We start from the raw sequence: 20497 nt of genomic DNA, 5'->3' as shown, positions 1-20497 counted from the left end.
TTTTCAATTTCCCCAAGTTCCCATATCCTTTCCATACATATAGTAACATTTCCATCCTTCATATATGTGAATCACATGGGTGAGAAAGGAGAGCAGAAGAAGAAAAGCAATCATGAGTCAGATGGGACCTTACCACTTCCAGTGTTTAAACGGACACCTCCCAGAAAAATATTGCTGGACAGTGACTCCTTGTCCCACACAGTCAATTCTAAGCAGACATTACGTATATCCCTTGAATTCAAGCCACTGAAAGCAAAGGTATGATTCCACTGGGGGTTCACACTTTTTTTTATTATGGGAGTTTTGTGTTTTGTAGCTTTGCTGTCATCTGGGAGCAGGTATCTGGGAGATACAGAAAAGGAAATTTGAGTATGTTGACAGGCTGTCACATAATATTCACAAGGAATTACAATCATGTAGAGGCTCAAATGGGATCAGAACCCCACCTCCCACTGTTATTACATTAGGCATAAATTAAGCACCTGAAGCACATATTTTGCATTTGTGCTCCATTTGTTCTTATAGTTCCAACATTGGTTATCACCAGCAGAAACTGGAATTAGGTCTCTTTGCCCCATGTCTTGGGTCTTAACTACAATAATTTTATTATTTCAGTGAGGCTAAATATAGACAGAATCATAAAATCGTTGTCTAGAAGGGGCCTCCGGAGTCACCTTGTCCAGTATCCCTCTCAGAACAGGACAAGAGGTACTCCACAAAGAAAGAGAAATGGCTACTAAGGAAGGAACTTCACCAGTCTAGCATCATTATTTTTTGTTGCCTACAGCCCTATTGGGTGCAGAAACACAAATGCTGTAAAGTCTGACAAGCTCTTCACATTTCACTTTCAGTGGACAATTCCTTTAGTGAAACTAAAAGGACTTAATACTCTAGTTGAAAATCAGAGTTCTCTACAGATTTCCATAGTCTGTACCTCTTCCTTCCTTCAGTTCAGTTATTAAACAAATAACTATGTGGTTGCACATAAACACTAAAGGGACAGGTATACAAACAAATTATATCACTAGACCTCAATCAGGATTCCTGTGCAAGCTTTTCCTTGACAATAAAAATAAGCTAGTTAACAGCAGTGGGATAACTATGGGCTAATCTATGTCATATTACCTCAAACTGACAGTGCAGATTAGAACACTGCAGCACCTCAACCGGCTCATGGTAACTTGATTATGCATTTGGCCATGACACATAACAGAACAATAATCTAAGGAAAACAGACTTGTGTTCCACTCTACTGAATAATCCATGTCAGCAACAGCAGACAACACTAACTAAAGCCAGGCCAGAGAATTACTGGACACACATTGCTATTGCTAATATAAAAAGGCTTTGACAACATTTTCCCCTGAAGTTTGTTGCAACCTCCAAGTGGAAATCAGCCATAATGGGATCAGACAGTCTATTTTCAGTAAAAGCCTTCACAAATATCAAGAAAGGAGGGATGGCATGGAAGAACAAACACACAGGAAGAATAGCTCAGATTTTTTCTACATGAAGTGTACGAGCTTAGTGATAATTTGAAGCATGCCACAAGAGCATAAATTCTCTGTTCCACCAAGAAATTCAAGCCAGGATGTTTTCTATATCCCCCATTTAAATAATAACACTCAAACCACTACTAATGAACAAGAACATATCTCAAAATCAGCAATTTGGAAAGCTAGTATTGAGAGCAAAAACTGGCAAAGAAAACCATTTTAAGCCATCCTAAAGGAACATTTGAACAGATAACTATGTATGTTTTTAAATGCATCCACATGCATACAGGCATATAAATGGCACAGACCTTACATTTTTCCAAAATTACTTATCTTTAAAATGAAACCTTAAAGTCAGCAGGGCAGAATTTTTAAACATCTTTTGTCAAGGAACATTAAATGTTAACGAGACACAGGTTTAAAATACTACATTTGAAGTCAGTGATAGCCTTTAAATGTGCTCCTTGACACTGTACTACACACCCAAGAGCTTTCCCAATTAAGCACTATAAAACAAACAAACCCAAAACTATTTATAGTATAAGAGAAAAAACCAACAACTTCTCATTAAGCATATTTACTTGAATCAAAACAGGATTTCTTCACTCATAATGAATTTTCTCTTTCAGTGTTACTTCAGGTGACACCCATTAGAAAGAATTTCAGCTTGATAGAACATGCCAGGTTTTATAGGTGCTATCTGCAGTTTTACAAGAAAGCCAAACAGACTTATATCTTCCTGAAAATAAGTTTCATATTTAGGACATAGTTTGCCCATTCCTCTTAGTATAAAATATGTACTGTTTCAGTTTTCTGAAAATGTAAATGTCACCATCAGATCAGGTATCATCTTAAGCATGAGTGCCCTTATTTATAACTTCTTGCCTCCAGGAGTGATGAACGTTCACCTACTTCTCTCTGCCAGCTCAATGGCAGTGCTTTCTTTTACCATGTTGCACTCTGTAACAGTATGTACATTAGCATACTGGATACTTATGTATGAATTGTTCTGTTTCTTGACTGAGTGGTATTTAAATACCACTGCATTTAACCACTGGGACAATTTGTACCTCTCTGCCCTTACTCCACAGCATCCTTCTCTTCAGGTTACCATTTCAAGGTGCCAGTTGCTCTTCAGAACTGACACTCCATACAGAGATATACAGATACACTGAAAAAAAATAGGTCACACAAAATATAATTCAGCGCAGCCATTAAAAAAAACAGAGAAAAAAACCCACAGACCCTTTCACAAAAGTGTCAGATGTGCCTCCTGATTTCACTGCAGTTAAATTCTTTGCTTCTTTGATGAGGACTTCTAATATACCTCCAGATGGCATGTGAGAGTCTCCCTTTTTTCCTTTTTTAAAGCTCTTCTTTCCTATATATAGAATAGAGTTGAAACATTATAATCAGAAATGATATATACACTGCAAGACTGATTTGGAAGTGTAAACTGACTTTTTATCATTTACTGCAATGGAATTAAGCTATTTCTTATGAAGAGATTCTGATTATCTCTATGGCTAGAGAAACTAAATAAGGCAGAAAAATCACTCCATGTGTGATAAAGAACTTGACCACAAAAGTAGCTAGTTCTTGAACACAACAGGGTGCCCTATGTGTCCAAATGTCAGTCTTTGTGGATCATTATGATGAACACAAAAAACTGCATGTCCTGTAAGTCCCACCCCCTTTTCAGAATCCACTGCCACTACTGATATTAAGACACACCACAGTCAAAGTATGAAACCTCTTTCTCAGAGCTTAAAATGCAGAAACACACCATATGTATGCAATTTGGAAGGATGCACTGCTCCTCAGAGACCACACAAAGAACATGGTGCTCCCTAGCACGCTACTGCTTTTGAACAGCAGCATGAGGACACATGTACTTGCCACTGCTGCAGATTCCAACAGCTTATCAAGACATGGACCTGGATCTCTTAAAGAAGCTCCCGAGAAGGGCTACCAAAATGGTCAGAGGGCTCGAGCATCTCTCCTATGAGAAAAGGCTGAGAGACTTGGGCTTGTTCAGCCTGGAGAAGAAAAGACTTCAGGGAGACCCTATTTAGACCTTTCAGTTCTTAAAAAGGGGCCTATAAGAAAGATCATTTTGGTAGCCCTTCTCTGGACCCTTTCCAACAAGTCCATGTCTTTCCTGTGCTGAGGACTCCAGAGATGGATGCAGTACTCCAGGTGGGGTATCACCAGAGCAGAGGTGGAGAATCAGCTCCCGCAACCTGCTGGCCATGCACTCCTTTGGATGCAGCCCAAGATAGGATTGGCCTCCTGGGCTACAAGCACACATTGCCAGCTCGTGTCCAGCCTTTCATCCACCAATACCCCCAAGTCCTTCTCCTCAGGGATACTCTCAATCCCTTCATCCCCCAACCTATATTGATAGTGAGGGTTGCCTGGACCCAGGTACAGAACTCTGCAAAATGCACTGACTTAAAAAAAATGCAGATAGTGTATAACTGGGTTTTTTTAGACAGCAATCAGCTTTTCTGAGAGAAAAGCCTGGAATTACAGATAGCAGAGGGAATGTCATCTGACAAAAAAAAAAAAAAAAAAGGAAAGAAAAAGAAAGAAATCTAATATATCAGTAAAATCCTAACACTAAGAAGCAGTACTGTCATTAAGACAGTGACATACCCATGTCTGGTATACCCATGTACACTCAGTTACTAGCAATAGTGTTAGTAACTATTTTCCCCTATTCATTGCTGATGAAAATAGCTTACCCCTAAGAATTCAAATAATATTTCATAGGACTGAATTGCAGTAGTGATACAGTAACACCGAGCAGAGGTAAAGCAGTGTGAAAAAAGGGAAGATGGGTATAAAAGAAAGTGAAGACAGGTAAGCTCAAGGACAATTCAACATGAAGTGTGTGAAGTCTATTGCTTTGATCAGTTATATACAGTGTATATCCAACTGAACAAAGAATGCACAGACTATGATGTAAATAACTTATTTCTATGTGGCTGCCTTCGATCATGTTATCTAATGTATTCTTTTCCTTTAATTAGGTCACAGCCATGTACTAACACTTGACTGCACACTCCCCTTCTCTAAGGGCAATGTAAGAGAAGAGGATGAAGCAGGAAAAACATAGGGTTCAGAATTTCCACAGATTAAGACAACTAGCATATTTAAGTATTATTTCAATTGTCACTAGTACCATTACTTCACCCTAGGTGAGGATTTTTAGTACATGGAGGGATGTAATCACGCTGCCACTGATGTGTGTTTTACCTTGAAACTGCCCTAGAGGAAGCATTAGATTTCTGTCTGGGGGAATGTAACGTAGAACAACTGTCAGTTCTCCTTTATATTGGAGCCCAACATCTGTCACAACCTCCATCTGAGAAGAGAAAAAACAAACAAACCAACTAGAAATCCAGCTATGGTCAATCATTCACCTTCTTTTGATTTTAATTTTATTGTACCAATTTAGTGTTTAAATCACTTCTCATACATATCAAGACATGCCTGCCCATTTTCAGATAATTAAGCACTCCAGATTGAATGCAATCATATTTGAGAAAACTTTTTCAGCGAGGGAATGCAAACTCTCAGAAGAACAAAGCCATGTGGCATTACACATTGTTCAGTGAACATACAGAGAAGAGAGGTATCTAGCATGAATAAGTGAAGCAAACAAACAGAAAAAACCCAAAGCTTATGTCTGGACATATAAACTGTAGCTAATTTAAGGTGACATTCAGCTCTTATCTTCCTCAATCAAAACTGTAAACTGTAATTTGTTTCATGTATTTTAGAGGAGTCCCTCCTGAGTCACTGTTGGAATAGAAGTGTGGGGAATGAAGGCAAGGGAAGAAAGCAGAGTGCAGCTCTGAAATAGAACTTTCTGAAAACTGTTATTCTCAGTGTCCTTTTCTACACAACTGCTATCTCTGCATCTTTTTGTTTTGTAAGTATCTGAAACTTGTCCAGAAAGAATGCATTCAGTGCTCTTCGAGGCATATTTGCTATAAAAACATTAGGCCTTCACTGACATGCACTGAATTTTGATTCCCATTGTAAGAAGTGGGAAACTACATATTATAAATAGGTGCAGCACAGAGAGAACATGTTATTCCAGTTCAAACTGACTTCTAGAAAAATCAGCTGCAGAGAAAAATAGGAGTCTTGCATATTTGCATTAGTAATCTGGTCCATGAGGAACTCCAGCATACCCTAACCTTGCTCAGTGACGCCAACTAATGGACATGGGACTACGCTGTGGCTTGCATTTCTGTATGTTGCTTCAGTGCTTAGGGTTGGATACAAATAAACAAATCTTCTTGATACCTTAACAGGGACAAAGCACATGTATAGAGGAAGAGGACCCTTGGGACACATGCCAAGGCACCATACAAGCCTTTAAAGTGTGCTTATAGATAAATGTCTGATCTGTCTCCAAGATGCATTCAGCTTGTTTCCTGACTCCCCAGGAAGGGCTAAATTCTATTATCAAGAGAAAACAGAAATAAAATGCCTGCACCAGAAATACATATGGTACATATATAGAGTCAGCACCGCCTTCATACCATAGATTCCAGGCAAAGGCACTACGTATGTTTAGTGGGGCTAAGCCTGTACACAAACACGGGACAGGGAACAAAGCCATTTTAGCAATAACAACACTGCTCTTTTGTGACTTTGAAGCACTTTTACAGCAATAGGCATTCCTGTGCTGACTGAGAAAAACCGCCCTCTTCCCACCAGTGTCTGATGCCAGTTGCTACAACGGAGGACAAAAGAAAACCTGTAGTAAATGGCTGTGGAATAATTTCCACAACATCTAAATCTTGCAAGTCAGGCAGATCACTTATGGTCTAAACTGAGCAAGTTTAGGATCATATTTCCCATAAAGACCGCAAGGATTACTTTTTTCTGCTCTACTTGTGGACAAGCGATGGTGCAAGCTCTTACATCAGTAACAATTTGTCATCCTCTCCCCCTGCACCCCAAACACACACGGCTCTCTCCCCTCTTTAACCACAGAACTATTTTATCTTCTTTTTCCAATTTAACCACACATCACTTCAAAACAGACATCCAATGTTTACAGAAGAAATAGGTCTTAATGTCTCCAACCTTTTCATTAAACCAGCTAAATGTTTCATGACAGAACAAATAAAGTACTGTAATATAACATGGGAAATGTTTGACTGCCACTCCTGTCTCCATCAGGCAGTTCACATGGGAAAACACCATGTAATGTGCATGTGTATTAACCTGTGGTTTGGGGTTTTTTTAATTCAAAATCACAATAATTGGTATTTTTCAAAAAATATTAGCTGATCAAAAATCTTAGCAGTTATTTTAAGTTTAGGAACATTATTTCTAACTTAGGAGACAGTCAAGACCAATTCTGTGTTTGCTTTCTTCAGTAAAAAAAGAACTAATTTTAAAATCCTTTTTGGAAGTAACCAGACAACACCTTCCAGCTGGAATGGCTGAAATGTTCAGCACCTCATTTGTTTCCTGACCAGGAAACCTTCATGGCTGCTTATTTTTTCCCCTCTGTTAGGATTAAAAGAAACCACCTATACACACAAAAATCCCCAGAGATTGAAATAAAATTATAGAGATTACTACATGATAAGAAGCTCAATTTCAGACCAACATTGCATGTTTACTGCAAGCAAAACAAATACTAGATGTGTATCTTATTGTTGTGGATGAGTGGGTACTAAATAAGAGTAACGTCTGATACCAGCCAGAGCTATGACAGCAATGTAGTAGACATTTTTTCTAGTTCAAGAGCAGACCCAACAAAATGTAACTTACATGAAGAGAGCTTGTGAGGAGCATGGTATCCTGGCCTGGACACCGTGCTGACTGAAACGTATTTGCCGTCATTATTAATTTTCTCTTCCTGGTCTCACCTTTTATGGACCACAAAGGAAGAGCTGGTGGTCACCCTTACTAACAAAGCTGAACTGGGAAACTGGGAATTATCTTTGCCACTTTTAATGTCCAAGGTGTGTAAGTTTCAAAGAAAAGACCACACCTTTGCCAAAGCAGGAAGTGCTCTAGACACAGAAGTCATCCTATTAATTTGCCTGTTGATAAGCTTTATCTTGTACATTTCTAGTTAAGATGAATAAGAGATAAGGAAGTCTTTTTTGTCACATCTGAAAGGTGTAAAGCAGTTTGAACAGAAACAAAAAAAGGTCTGTTTCTTTGATAAACTGTTAAGGGTTGGAAAGGAGGGAGTAGTAGAAAAGTCCTCTGATTTATATACTATTTTAAAAAGTTAATTTCTTTACTGGGTCATTTATCTGCTGTGGTTTGTTACAAGAAGAACTTATAGTTTAGTTATAAAACAAAAAAAAACCAACACCTTTGAAGTAGCCAATTGTGTGAAGATTTTATGCAGACTTTAAAACCAGTACGTTTTGGTTGAATAAAGAACAAAGATAATATTTTTATTGCCATATTAGACACTCATAATGTCCAATTCTATAAACACATTCCAAAGGAAAAATAATGAAGACTTGCTAAATTTGCTTTGCAACACTTTCACTGGCACTGGAAACCCTTACCTTGGGCTGGAGCACAAACCACTCATCACCCTGATTTTCAAAGTTCCAGGAATCAAATGGAATTTCCACCTCCCCAAGGAAGCTGTTGCGTCCAAATCTGTCATAGTGCCAGACAGAAAGCTGCAGGGTCCTGGTTTCTAGCTGTGTGTGACTGATGACATACTACCAAGAGAAAAAGAAACTCAGAATAAGCAGAAATAATAGTTTCCATGGAGCCTTTTACAATGCTAGCTCAATTTCATGAAGCCCACAGCAGCTAACAAATGGAGCATGAAAGAGAGATTTGTTTACTTTGCAAACAAAATCGATGTAGCCAGAAATCTCATAATGCAAATGTTAAATCTTTTTTCTTTGCAGTATGCATCCTATGGTCATTAATATTACTATCATGACTGTGGGTTTTTTCTGTATTATTTAGTGGGTATTCATTATTATAAAGTAAATGATAATGCTCATAACTATGATGCTGTTAATTCCTGATAAGTTTATGTAAAACCAGTAGATCAATATCAAAGTTCAGTTTATAAGAAGCCCACGGATTCTTTCATCTCTACAAAGACAGTTTGCTGTATACAACTTTCTAGAAATGGCATCCTCTCCTTTTCAACTGTATCTTTGCAAGAAGAGAAATTGTTCCAAGACCAACTAAAACTGCATACATTAACCATATCAGTCTTTGTAACCATTGTTGGTTTTGAAAGCTATTAAAAAAACTCCTCTGAAAAAAGTCATATTGTAACAAATACACAGAAAACTATAAACATCTGGAGTTCTAGATCTGCACAATCTGCTTTTAGCAAAAGGCATATTAATTCCCTGAAATCCACCCTTCTCCTGGTGTTAAGTGAAGAGACCCAGATGTCTTCTTTCTGCATTAGGAGCAACGTATGGACACAGACACATTTTCTCCATAAGCTGAAACAGTCAAGTCAGTTGGCGAGCCACATATAGATGTGTCTACAGAATCACAGAATTCCAAGGTTTGGAAGGGACCTCGAAAGATCCAAAGCCTAAACTAAATGCCAATAGTTCCACTGTGAGAGATGTATTCCATTATTGCTGAATATAACAAGTCAAAGAGGGAAGATACAGATGGATTTAATTATTTTAATTCTATTTTATTTTTAACAGTAGTTACAGTTGGGATGTGCAGACATAGCCCTTGCTTACCTACCCACAATGCGAGTAAGCCCACTTTGTTGCAATTCACATTTTTAGCAAGCGGCTCGGTCCTATCCTCACCGAGTTCCTATCAGCAAACATGTTTAGTGCTATGTTTGTTGCTAAATAGAGTCTAACACTTTTTTTACACAGTTCAGGCAAGTGTAAACCTTACTATAAACCGTTTAAAAATGAAGCTGTACAAGACGCTCTCCCTTGGCACACAGTCTGGCCAGACCAAGTGTGTGTGTCTGCAAAATGGTTTGTAGCCAGGTTAAGCCAAGTATACTGGACAGGGAGCATCTAAGAAATGTATTTAAAACACCACTAAAATTGGAGGGGGAAGGGGGGGAATGGAACAGGAATCAGGAGAAACCAAAAAGAGTTTCTGGCCTCATGGCTGCCAGCTGAGAGAACTCTCATCTGTTGACAGGAAAGGGGAATCACCAGGAGCTTTGTGCTTCAGGTGCCAGACAGGCAGTGACCTGAGCAGAAACTGCCATTCCCACTTGCACCACAGAGCCAAGAAGGTGAATGAACAGCTTGTGAAGAGCTCAAAATAGTTCTCCGTCTGTAGAGGACATAAGTAAAAGGCAAGGAAGGAAAGAGCCTGGGGCATTGTGTGCCACCAGTTCTCGAGGAAGTAATCAGTCATTGCCTTCTGCAATGGAAAATGAACTTCACCACAGTTTTTTAGGGAAGCAGGTATTGAAGCCATTGTTGGCATTTTCTTACCAAAATCAATTCTGCTTTAAAAGTAAATTCAAGCCTCCAGAGGAATTCAGATTTTACTGAGTTTGTTGTCTCTTCAAAACCAGCCAGATGGGAAGTTTTAATCTAGTTTTACTTCAGCATCAGTTTCTAATTTAGGGTGCACAAAAACTTTCAAGTGCTTTTAGCAACTCTGCTCTCAGGTTCCATGGGAACATCAGCAGTTTTGAAAAAGATATATGGAAACTAATAGAAGTTTCACCTGTAAAGGGGAGAACCAACAAAAACACTTCCCCAATGCTGAAAGCCAGGAATTACAACTCACACGATTACTTGATGTGTTTGCTTAAATACCTTTCCTTTTGAGGTATCTCTCCCAAACTCCAATCCTCTTACTGGAACACATAGAAAATGCCTGTAAGCACAAGTGGAACATTCATCACAGCCTGAGAGAAAGACACAGTTCTCACCTTTAGTGTTTCATTAAATTCTGGATTGGTGCTGTTACTTTTAATTTTGGTCTTGCGCTTACTTTGGCGGGACTTATCAGGCAAAAGGTATGCTTTGACGTATCTGCAGATCAAGTAGGAAATTATTAGCAAGGAATCAAAATGACCAGTTTGAGCAAAGACCTGACGCTGCTGCGTCAGCAACACATACAAGGAAATTAATTCTTGCAGTCTAAACAATGTACCCATGTAACAGAGAGTGTATGAAACATGGAAAGATATGGTCTTTACCTAAAAACATAGCAATGTTAGTCAGATAGGATCAGAATAACAGAAGACAGAGCTAAATTAATTTACTCATCTTCGGCAATGCAGAAAGCTTTCCTAACACTTTCCATGTTGTAGTATATAATTACTGACTGGTTATATATGACAGCACTGAAAATAAAAGAGAATGACAAATTTGATACCTTGCTTACTACAGGATTAGAGACATTAGTTATTATTTTCTGAGGAGAAAATGTATACATCATACTGAGAACTATAATGAAAAGCTCAGAAAATGGTCCTTGCAAAGTGAATCTATGGGTGCATGAAACCAAAGTTATCTCTATCCCTCCCTCCCTCTAAAACATCATTCCTCTCATATACATTACTTTTTATTCTAGAAGAAGTCAATTCAGCCTCCCTAATCCTTCATATTTTTTCTCCTTTTACTATCAAACAAGTTAATAATTTAAATAACCTTATTGTTTCTTCAGGATAGGCATATGTTGCCTTAAGAAACCGACTAAAAATGCATTTCCCACAGGAAATCCCAAACTCTCCGTCATCAGAATGCTGCTTGTAGCAACTGCATCCTATGAATTCTCAGGCTCATATCACAACACCACACTACAGTGTGAGCAGCAGTCCTAGCAGAGCTTAAGGAAGCTTTTCCCTGTGCTTACGGATCAGTCCTTTGCTTCTTCTCATCTGCAATGGCCAGGTTTCTGCAACTTCTCACCAGGATGTTGAGGGCACCTGTTTTGTAGCTGTAATTGATGCTGAGAAGGATTTCACCACTGACCTTCACGTTGCCATAGTCACCAGTTTCACTATATACACTCAACATGCTGTTAATACTAGTCTGGAAGGGGACAGAAAAAGGACTTAGAGGCTAAAACAAATTTTTCAAGAACCTGATTTTTTCATATAACAACAGCTTTGCAATATTAGCACACTTGCTCGTACTTGCTGTGAAAACAGATATATCATAGAACAGAAATTTCACCATTTGATGTAAAAGGGAATAGGAACTAGAATTGATAAGTGTCTAGACAGTTGATGTTTTTCCATGCAGGACTCAAACCTATTTCTAAACATGACTAAATCTAAAGTACTATCATGTAATTCATGCACAAACTGAAGAGCAGACAAGCTACATAAATTGTAAGTTCACATAAGTTCCAAGCAGAAGAAATATCACCTCTTTGGCTCAGCTGTTCACCTAATTTTTACTGAGCCTCATAAGACATCTGCTGACAGAACCACTAGAAAAAGTTCTAAGGAAGCTTCCCATATATGGAGACAGTATAAAACCACGTTTGTCTAAAGTAACACTTCTCATTAGCAATTCTACAAGAATGAGCAAAATTCAATAGGCAGCATTTCTGCAACTGCCCTAAAGCCAAACCGTTTAGCAATAATCCCACAAATTTTTCCACTGCAAAGTAATTTTTCACTCATACCATGCAGAATATTGTCTATGAGGATGTCCTTTTCTGGAAGATTACAATTAAGAAAGATATAAATATTTTTAAAGAAAACCAGAGCAATACTCACACTGCCAAAAGGCATTTGAGAAATCTGGTGCATGTTTTCTTTTGAGTCATTGAGCAAAATTGCTCAAAAATATATGTAACTACCTAAATCCTGAGACACAGGAACCTCGCAAGACACACAGGTATAGTCTTAAAAAAATAGGAAAAAAAAGGAAAAAAAAAGAGAGAGAAACCTTAAAAGTAAGCTAAGCAGAGGACTCAGGAGAACTCACAGTATCACCATCTGTTTCAGGAACATTTAAATATGTCCATTTTCTGTCAGAGCCTTCTGGGGAGTTCTTTAATGAAGGCAGTACAAAAGAGCAAGAGAAAAAAGCATTAGATAGCTACAATAAGAAAGAATAACTGCAGTAATAAATCTTTACCTATACAGACAGGTAAAAGAAGTTTGTAATGCAAAGCCATAGAGAGAAAGGAGAAAGTATCACCACATCAGAGAGTTACTAAGTGCTTTCACTACACTTCAAGTATCAAAGGACACATGGCTTTAACTAGAAAATTTAAAGCACGTGCTAAATAAATAGAAATTAATTATCTGCTGTATCAAAACAAGTTATATTTTAGAACACCAATCCTACAGATTTTGATTTGTACTGGACTGCATTTGGATTTGTCCTCCTTATGTCTGCATGAAATCAATCCTCTCTTAAGTTAGTCAAAAGCTAAGCATTCATATTTTTGCCGGATTGGTGCCCTTGTGGGACATTGCAGTTTCTCTGTGGAATTTGTAAGAACAAATGAAAAACACACACAAATGCTGAAACAAGTCACACTTTGGGGAAAAAAGCACAGTAAAAGAATAATGGGAGAATAATTTTCCCCCCTCTGCTTGCTGGGGCAGTATCTGGAAATAGCACCAGTGACCTCAAGTGAAACTGCATCTTGATCTACCTCCTTCTTTATCAGCTGCTGAGAGAAAGGGAGACTACAGTCAAGGGTAAGAGCTACACAAAAAGAATTGGTCTGTTGCAAAACTCAGTTCTCCCAGGACTTTGCCTAAGGGCCCTGCATCACAGAGAGCTGGAGGGATAAGCAGGCCTGTGTCAATATGACACAGTCATGAATAACAGAACAAGCAGTCATTACCCATAAAGTTAATTTTACACACCATGTAGGCATAAAAACCAGGAAAAAATGTTGTGGTTTTTGGGTTTTGGTCTTGTTTAGGCTTTGAGGTTTTTTGCTTTTTCTGGTGGGGTGTTCTTTTTTGTTTGTTTGTGGGGTGGGTTTGGTTTTTTTGTTTTGTTTTGGGTTTTTTTTTGTTTTGGGATTTTTTTTTGTATTTCTGCTGGCTTCTTTATCCTTAATTTTAAAAATAAATAAAAAAATAAGAAGAAAAAAGCTTGTCATTTTAATCCTTGGTATAACTGGCTGAAATTCCATGAGCAGGACTGGTTAAAATTACTGAAGACTTAGCAACACACACCAACAAACGTGTCATATTTCCTCCTATTCCTCAAACTTTGAGCTAAATTCCTGCCTTTACCATTTATGCATTTCTGTCTCTAGCATATATGAAAATGGGTATACTTGGAAACGGTTGGTGCACTTAACAGTCCTAGTATGTGCTCTAACATGCCTAAACCATCCCTGTAACAGAAAAGCAAAAATCTGTGTGCCTCCTTCAGAAAAACAAAGTTATGCCAGCACGAGAAGGTGAATGAGTTTTTCCTCTAGCGAATCAAAATACTCTTTTTCTTGATCTTTAGGTAAGCAGGCAATGAGGGGTAAATGATTAGGAAAATCAAACAACCAAAACCCAGAAAGTCCTGAACAAATGGATGACCTCTCACCCTAAAATTTGTGCAAACACAATTTCTGAATTGCTTTCAAACCACAAACAAAGTAACACAAATTTAGTAGAAGTATCTTATACGCTTCACTTTTTCCACCACAGATTCTCGTCTGTGGCATTTACCCTGGACATTATATACACTAAATGTAATGTTCTTATGAAATCTATTAATTTTCCAGTTTCATAAGTAGTAAACAACCACCAAATATGGATGATGTGTAGCCTTATTTTAGTACTTCACTAAGATTTATATTTGTTTTGCATCGTATCTTACTGCTGCAGTAAGGCACTGGAACAATTCAGTATTACTGATAGGATGGGTCTTGACAACAACACATTAATATGTTTAGGAGATGAATCAGTGAAGAATGCAGGGAAAATTAAATACACCATTCATATATTAGCTTTGGGAAACACAAAGTAAAATACCCTAATGCTGAGATACAGTTTCTGTTCAATGTAATTTCCATTTCCATTTTAGCTCCCTCATGTTTAGGCAGATTTCAAATATCTTTACCCTTTGAGATATTTCTTCCTTTACCTCAAATGCTCATGTCAGAGTACTCATACTACAGTCTAAATTCTCATATTCAAAAAAAGGAAAAAAACACAACCCCCCCAAAATCCAAAGAAAACCTCCATGCAGTTAGAATCTACTATTAATTAATAACATTGTTTCAGTGTGACTTAATACTATGCAGTAATTTGACAGATAAGTACGTGAAAGAAATCCATACAGTGCAGAAGGCTCAAAGGCTTACAACAAGCAGGCTAAAAGGAAAAAAAAAGAGAGAGGGGGAACACGAGTAACTAGTAACACACACTAAAGGGGAATAAAAGAACCTGTAAAATTCACTTGATTTTGCAGGGAGAAGCAGCTTTGCCATTCGCAACTTTGCCATTAATGTAGTGTGCAGTGACATTAAAAATCATGTGGTGACCACAGAGAAATGAGTGCACTGAGATGTGAGATTATTTCAAACCTACAAAACTGGAAAAGCTGTGCTCTGCTTAAGAAAAAGGTCAAAGGGAAATCTACAGCAATGGACAAGACCCAATGCACAGACAGAATGTTGCCTACAGCATGCAGAGAGAAGGTTCTCTAAACGCAGTTCCTCAATTAATGGCCTGAATGGAGAAAGCACTTAAGCACCTGCAACCCTCATACCAATATTCAGAGGAAATAAAAATAATTCTGCCTACAAAATCCATGGGACCAGCAAGCATTGGAGACAATGTTATGCGAGAGAGTCATAGTCAACCTCAGGCAAATGGATCTAATTAGACCAGTGCCAACAGGTTATATTTGCTGTTAAGTGCCACACGTGTCTGTTGTGTCTGTTTCTGTGAACTGCATGTTCCAGAAAGGAAAAGGTTCTGGCCAGATCTAAGATACCAAAATGCACTGTGTCAGCTATTTTCTCAGCCCTTTTTCCTCCCCAGGTAAGCCAAGCTTGGGTTCGGCCAAATTTATTTCTTTGGGATCAAGAACTTAAGTAGGCATTCCCTAGGCCCTGCTTGCATGGGGACTAGTGGGGATGCAGTCTAGAAAAGACAGCTCATTGGTTACTGTCATGGACCAACTTTTCCTTTTTAGCATACAGACTCCTCATCTCTCTTCATCCTCTTCAACCCTCTCATGTTCTATCTGGAGTTTTTCTGACACTCTATATGCTGACCAGAGCTATTCTTAGGCAGAAGTCTTGCAGAAGACTGGCCAGAAAAGGCTTCATGTTGTTCCTGAAGTTGCTATCAGTTGCCTACATCCTACATGTCAGATCCCAAAAATGCTGTACACAGTCATAAAGTAGATATGTTAAAGGCTACTTTTATAATCTGATTTCTTTCTCAATGAATAACAGACGATGTAATCAACTGCATAAGGCTTGTTATATCCATTTTGCTGCATCTCAAGCAATCTGAAAATGTACCTATCCTTTGAAAGCTAACATTAAGTTGCAACAGTTAAACAATTGCAAAACTTGAGCATCTGATTTACAGTATATAGCCTGTGGGTATTGACAAGAAACAAAAAGATGTATTAGAAAAGTACTGCAATTATTGCAGAAGGTAGACAATTCATCATCAACCAAAATCCCCAAGTACCTCCTTCCACACTATAAAGAAAAATACTTTTCAGATGTGGGTGGTATAGTAATCATGTAATGAAGAACAGGAGAAGCTGAGTTGAGGGATGGACAATGATGCCACAGAAGTGGTATGTGTGCAAACACACAGACAAGTATTTGTGTCCCAAGAACCCAAAAACTAGAAGGTGGTTTGACATGGAAGATCCCACCACACAATTGTTCTCTTCATTTCAAGTGAATTAAGTGCTCCTCTGCAAAGCTGAGCAGCCACATACTGCAAACACCTATGTTTTTTGCCTTTTCCAGAAATGTCAGCTTGGTAATAACTTAAGCATGTGAGGAAGTTTGCTGATGAGTATGCAAAGTTGTTTCCTCTTTGATGTGCTGCACAGAACAGCATTAAAAATATAATAGAAAAACTATCTACATGCTAAAGGATGTTTCTCAAGTGCAAGATGAAAGATGATCTGCTCCTAAGTAGTATGAAGTTAAACTCCTTTTTGGAGGAACAGTGATCATTTGTGGAAGAAAAAGCTTATGTTGTCTACTTAAGGTCTTACTGTTGATAATCCATTTGTCAAATGTCCATGTTTCCTTGAATTACTAGAAGTCACTATGTCATCAATATCTTCTTGTGTTTCATCCAGATAATCCTAAATGACAAACAGGCATTTTAGTCATCATGTTCTGTTCTGTATTTGGTCAGCCTCTGCCACTTAGTTTTGTTTCATATATTTTCTACTTTTGGAAGGCAGTGCAAAATACATTCAAAATCCTAATCTCTAGAGGGATTTCATATTACAGTTTTCACATCTTTGCACACCCACACAGCATAAGGGGAAAAGTTGCTGTTCTGGTTTTTGGGTTCAATTGCTTGGGAACTGAAAAACTTGAAATACGTATTTCATATTGTATTCTGGAGATGCATACCTTTGCATAGCCAGCAATTCTGCATGTAAACAAAACCCACTTCCATACTTACTAACAATCCCATGTGAAATACCTTACTCTACTTACTACTATTCGCATTCAGAAATTCAGGTTTGGAAATCTTAGAGAGAAACTGTGAGAATTTTTCAAATCTTAACAAAATAAATGAGTGAATTAAGGTTCAATACCAGGGGCCTGGAGATCATTGAAATTGGTTTACCTAAAGACATTTGTAGCCAGATGTCACTAGATGATTAATTTCTTGGTTACAGTCCAGGTTATATGTTTCTGTGGGACACAATTTGCATTATGCTTGCACCCTTTCACACTTTCTTTGGTTTCATGAACACTGTCATTAAGCCAGACCCACTTTCTAACACACAGTACTGAAAGCCCTGGGTTATTGTCAAATGACATGGGAAAACGCTTGCTCTGCCATCATACACACTGAATATATTTAAGTTGTAAACAAAAATCCAGCTGATGTGCATATTTTAAAAATAATTAAATCCCTGTATTACTTGAATAACTAAAAAAAGAGGTGGGGAAATCAATAATTGCACAGCCTCATGTGTATGCTTGAGTTTTAATAAACAAGACAGAACTGTAACATCTTTAGTTCATATACAGAAAAAAAAATATTTAAGCACATCAATAGAGTAAAATCTAAAAAGTAAATTAAAATCTAGTTGATTGTTGACACAGGAGTCCCGGACAACGCGGAGACAATCAATGTGATCAAGCGATTGCCAAAATTTATTAGATACAGTGTGCTCTTCTTATACCCTTACACCCTTATGTAACAGCCTTGGATACCGAGCTCTAATTGGTTAGTCTAGAGGTTACTATCATTTACAGAGCTGATGTTTACAATTTGTTATAATTGTGATTAAATACCTTACTCTAAAAATACGGTGGGAAACTACAACCTTGGCAGGGATCATTCTCTGCACGTCTTCAGTGGAAAATTACAGAGGCCTAACAAGACAATTGACCTTGCTTATGCCTGCCAAAAATCTTCTTACTTTACAGTAACAGGGCTCAGGGTATTGGGATCGCTCACTACGTGGCCTTAGCTCTTTAAGAATTCCCACAGTTGATGGTCCAAATCAGACTGTTCACCTTAAGTAAAAGTTACAGGAAAAAACCCCAACAGACAATTATCATCCTATTAAGCATAGCTTGGAAGCTTCAAGCATTTCCTTAAACATTACGGAATGTATTTTGAAAGAATCTGCTTCCAGTTGTAGCAGAAGTCAAATGCTCAACTGCCTTGTATCTGCTTTAAAACCTTATAAATCTCATGTGGTAAGCTACCTCACTCTCTGTTGCTTTGTGGCTCTCATTCTCTTAAGTGAAACAGCAAAGTGCTGTATTCAAACTCAGGAGAGTTCTATGCTAATCAGGAAAAACAGAGCAGAGAGGAAATGCTGCCGGAGACTGAGCTGCCACAGTTTACGTCAAGATCTGCAGAGCATTTTTCATTAGTAAACATATAACTAGCTGTTGCATCTCTTCTCCTTTGCTCCAGCAGCTGAACTGAAATAAAAGCATCTGAAAGTGATGCAAAATTTTCTATTACTACTTTCCTACTGTAACTGCAGATTTAATACCAAGCAGAAGGAAACCAGGACAAGCCACTATTCTATTTGGGACCAAAATTTACATTCTAAAGCAAATATTCCTCTTCGCTTCATGTTCTTACAATGAGCTTTCTCTGCTGACCTCTTCTGTTTTATTCAGGGCAGTGTTACCACCCCAAAGAAAAAAGAAGTCACATATATTTTTTACTCTACAGAAAAAGTTCATGGAGACCCAGGCACAACAGAGCAAACTATTTCAGGGAGACAGATGAACCCCCAAAAATAACACCCCCAAGTCCCCTAAAGCAAAAACAAAACACCCCAACCCATCCTTCACTTTTTTCCTCGCTAACTTCAGAATTCAAGTGGTGTACTCATGTTTAAACTCTGGCACACAAATACACCACTTTCTTTCTTGCCTGTACCAGGGCAAGTCCTCCTGTTGTAACACATGCAAAACTCCTTTCTTTGCACTGTTGTGTACATTCTTGTGGACTTGCTACATTTTTATTGCTGAATAATTAAATACAAGGCAAAAAATAAACATCTTCAGACTGGGGTGTTTCAGGTCAAGATGCTCAAATATTAAGATTCCAGATGTCAGCTAGCTGACTACCAATTTTTGTCTGCAAGTAGATATCTGAAACTAAAAGAATGGTTAATGTTTAACCAATGTTCCTGATCCATTTTGCACTACAATTATTATGTTTCTTAGGAGGTGTTACAGAACTGCAATTACATAATTGGTTAGCATTATTAGCTTATTAAAGTTAGAGCTAGTAGGACATTAATCTTATGGTCTCCTGTGGGAGTTATATTTTTATACATATTTATTTTTATTTTTTGTCTCTTATGTTTAGCACCAAATAAACTAAACTCCAGCAGGAATGCAACTTTTATCTCAAAACCCTGTATCCATAATGAATATAGGGCAAGACTCTGAAGGACTCCTGTAAGTCAAACTACCCTAACATTAAAGCTGATGAATGCAATCAATTTATTTCCTAAGACACAGCAAGTGAAAATATGATACACTATATACTTATTATTATAAGAGATCTATGAACCCCACAGACCCTGGAGCAACTAAATCAAGGTTATACCACAGGAGAGATCTACGTTAGCAAAGAAGCTACAAAGTTCTGAGATGCAAGCCAAAAATTCATTCAGAGGCAGCAAGAAAGAAAAAGGGAAAAAAGAAATCCCTCAGAATAAGAGGAAGACAAAAATCAAAGAACAAAAAAACCACTCTGGATTTAGTGTCTCTGGTACCTGTCTCAGAAATCCTTAAGTTATAACTACCCCACCATTTACAACTAGAGCAAAAAACTGATGAAAAGTTATTTAAAGTTTTTATTTTCTTTTTTTATACTTTTCTTCTGCAATATTTTCCAGCTTTTTAACCAAGAACACATCCTTTTTCTTTGTTCCAATTATAAAATAAACCACTTATTTATTTTTATTTAGTTCTTCTTCCACAGAAATCTGAGATACAGGAATGGCCTTTTTTATTTTTTGTACAGATTAACCCAATCAAAGTAATGCTGCAAGCAAATTCTCTGAGCACTTACAATCCAAGAAACAGATGGAAATCCCAAATTGTCGGTTTCCACAAGTATCAGAGGCTACAAGAAGGGGAGACATCTCCCATGGCCAATGCTCTTCTAAAAAGAGCAGATGGCAGGGAAGGGCTATGACAATAGACAAAGTGCATAAACCATAATGCAGAGGACTACAGGTTTTCTTAAGTTATAAGTACAATTTCTGGAACTTCAGAAAAGAGTATAATCAGATGAAGCACTTTTCAATAACTTTTCTTCCCCTCCCTGCATATTTAATAAGGCTGGAAATTCTTTCACAGCAATTATGCACATCAGCAACTCTGCTCTCATGAGA

At 37.8% G+C, this 20497-nt stretch overlaps 1 protein-coding gene across 1 annotated transcript in view; it reads right to left on the bottom strand.

The window, feature by feature from the left end:
- The window catches only part of SYTL5 (synaptotagmin like 5), a 53537-nt gene that overhangs the window by 1314 nt on the left and 31726 nt on the right, over positions 1-20497 (bottom strand). Inside the window, exons 9-15 of the mRNA XM_034074512.1 lie at positions 16649-16741; positions 11331-11509; positions 10402-10504; positions 8060-8221; positions 4758-4866; positions 2742-2877; positions 134-342 (exon numbers count right to left, since the gene is read on the bottom strand). Coding sequence (XP_033930403.1) covers positions 134-342; positions 2742-2877; positions 4758-4866; positions 8060-8221; positions 10402-10504; positions 11331-11509; positions 16649-16741 — 991 coding nt within the window. The remainder of the gene's footprint in view (positions 1-133; positions 343-2741; positions 2878-4757; positions 4867-8059; positions 8222-10401; positions 10505-11330; positions 11510-16648; positions 16742-20497) is intronic.

This window comes from Melopsittacus undulatus, chromosome 2 (assembly GCF_012275295.1).
Source record: "Melopsittacus undulatus isolate bMelUnd1 chromosome 2, bMelUnd1.mat.Z, whole genome shotgun sequence".
NCBI classification, from domain to species: Eukaryota; Metazoa; Chordata; class Aves; order Psittaciformes; family Psittaculidae; genus Melopsittacus; species Melopsittacus undulatus.
The sequence above is the reverse complement of the archived record's forward strand: the minus strand, read 5'-3'. Positions and strand labels throughout refer to the sequence as shown.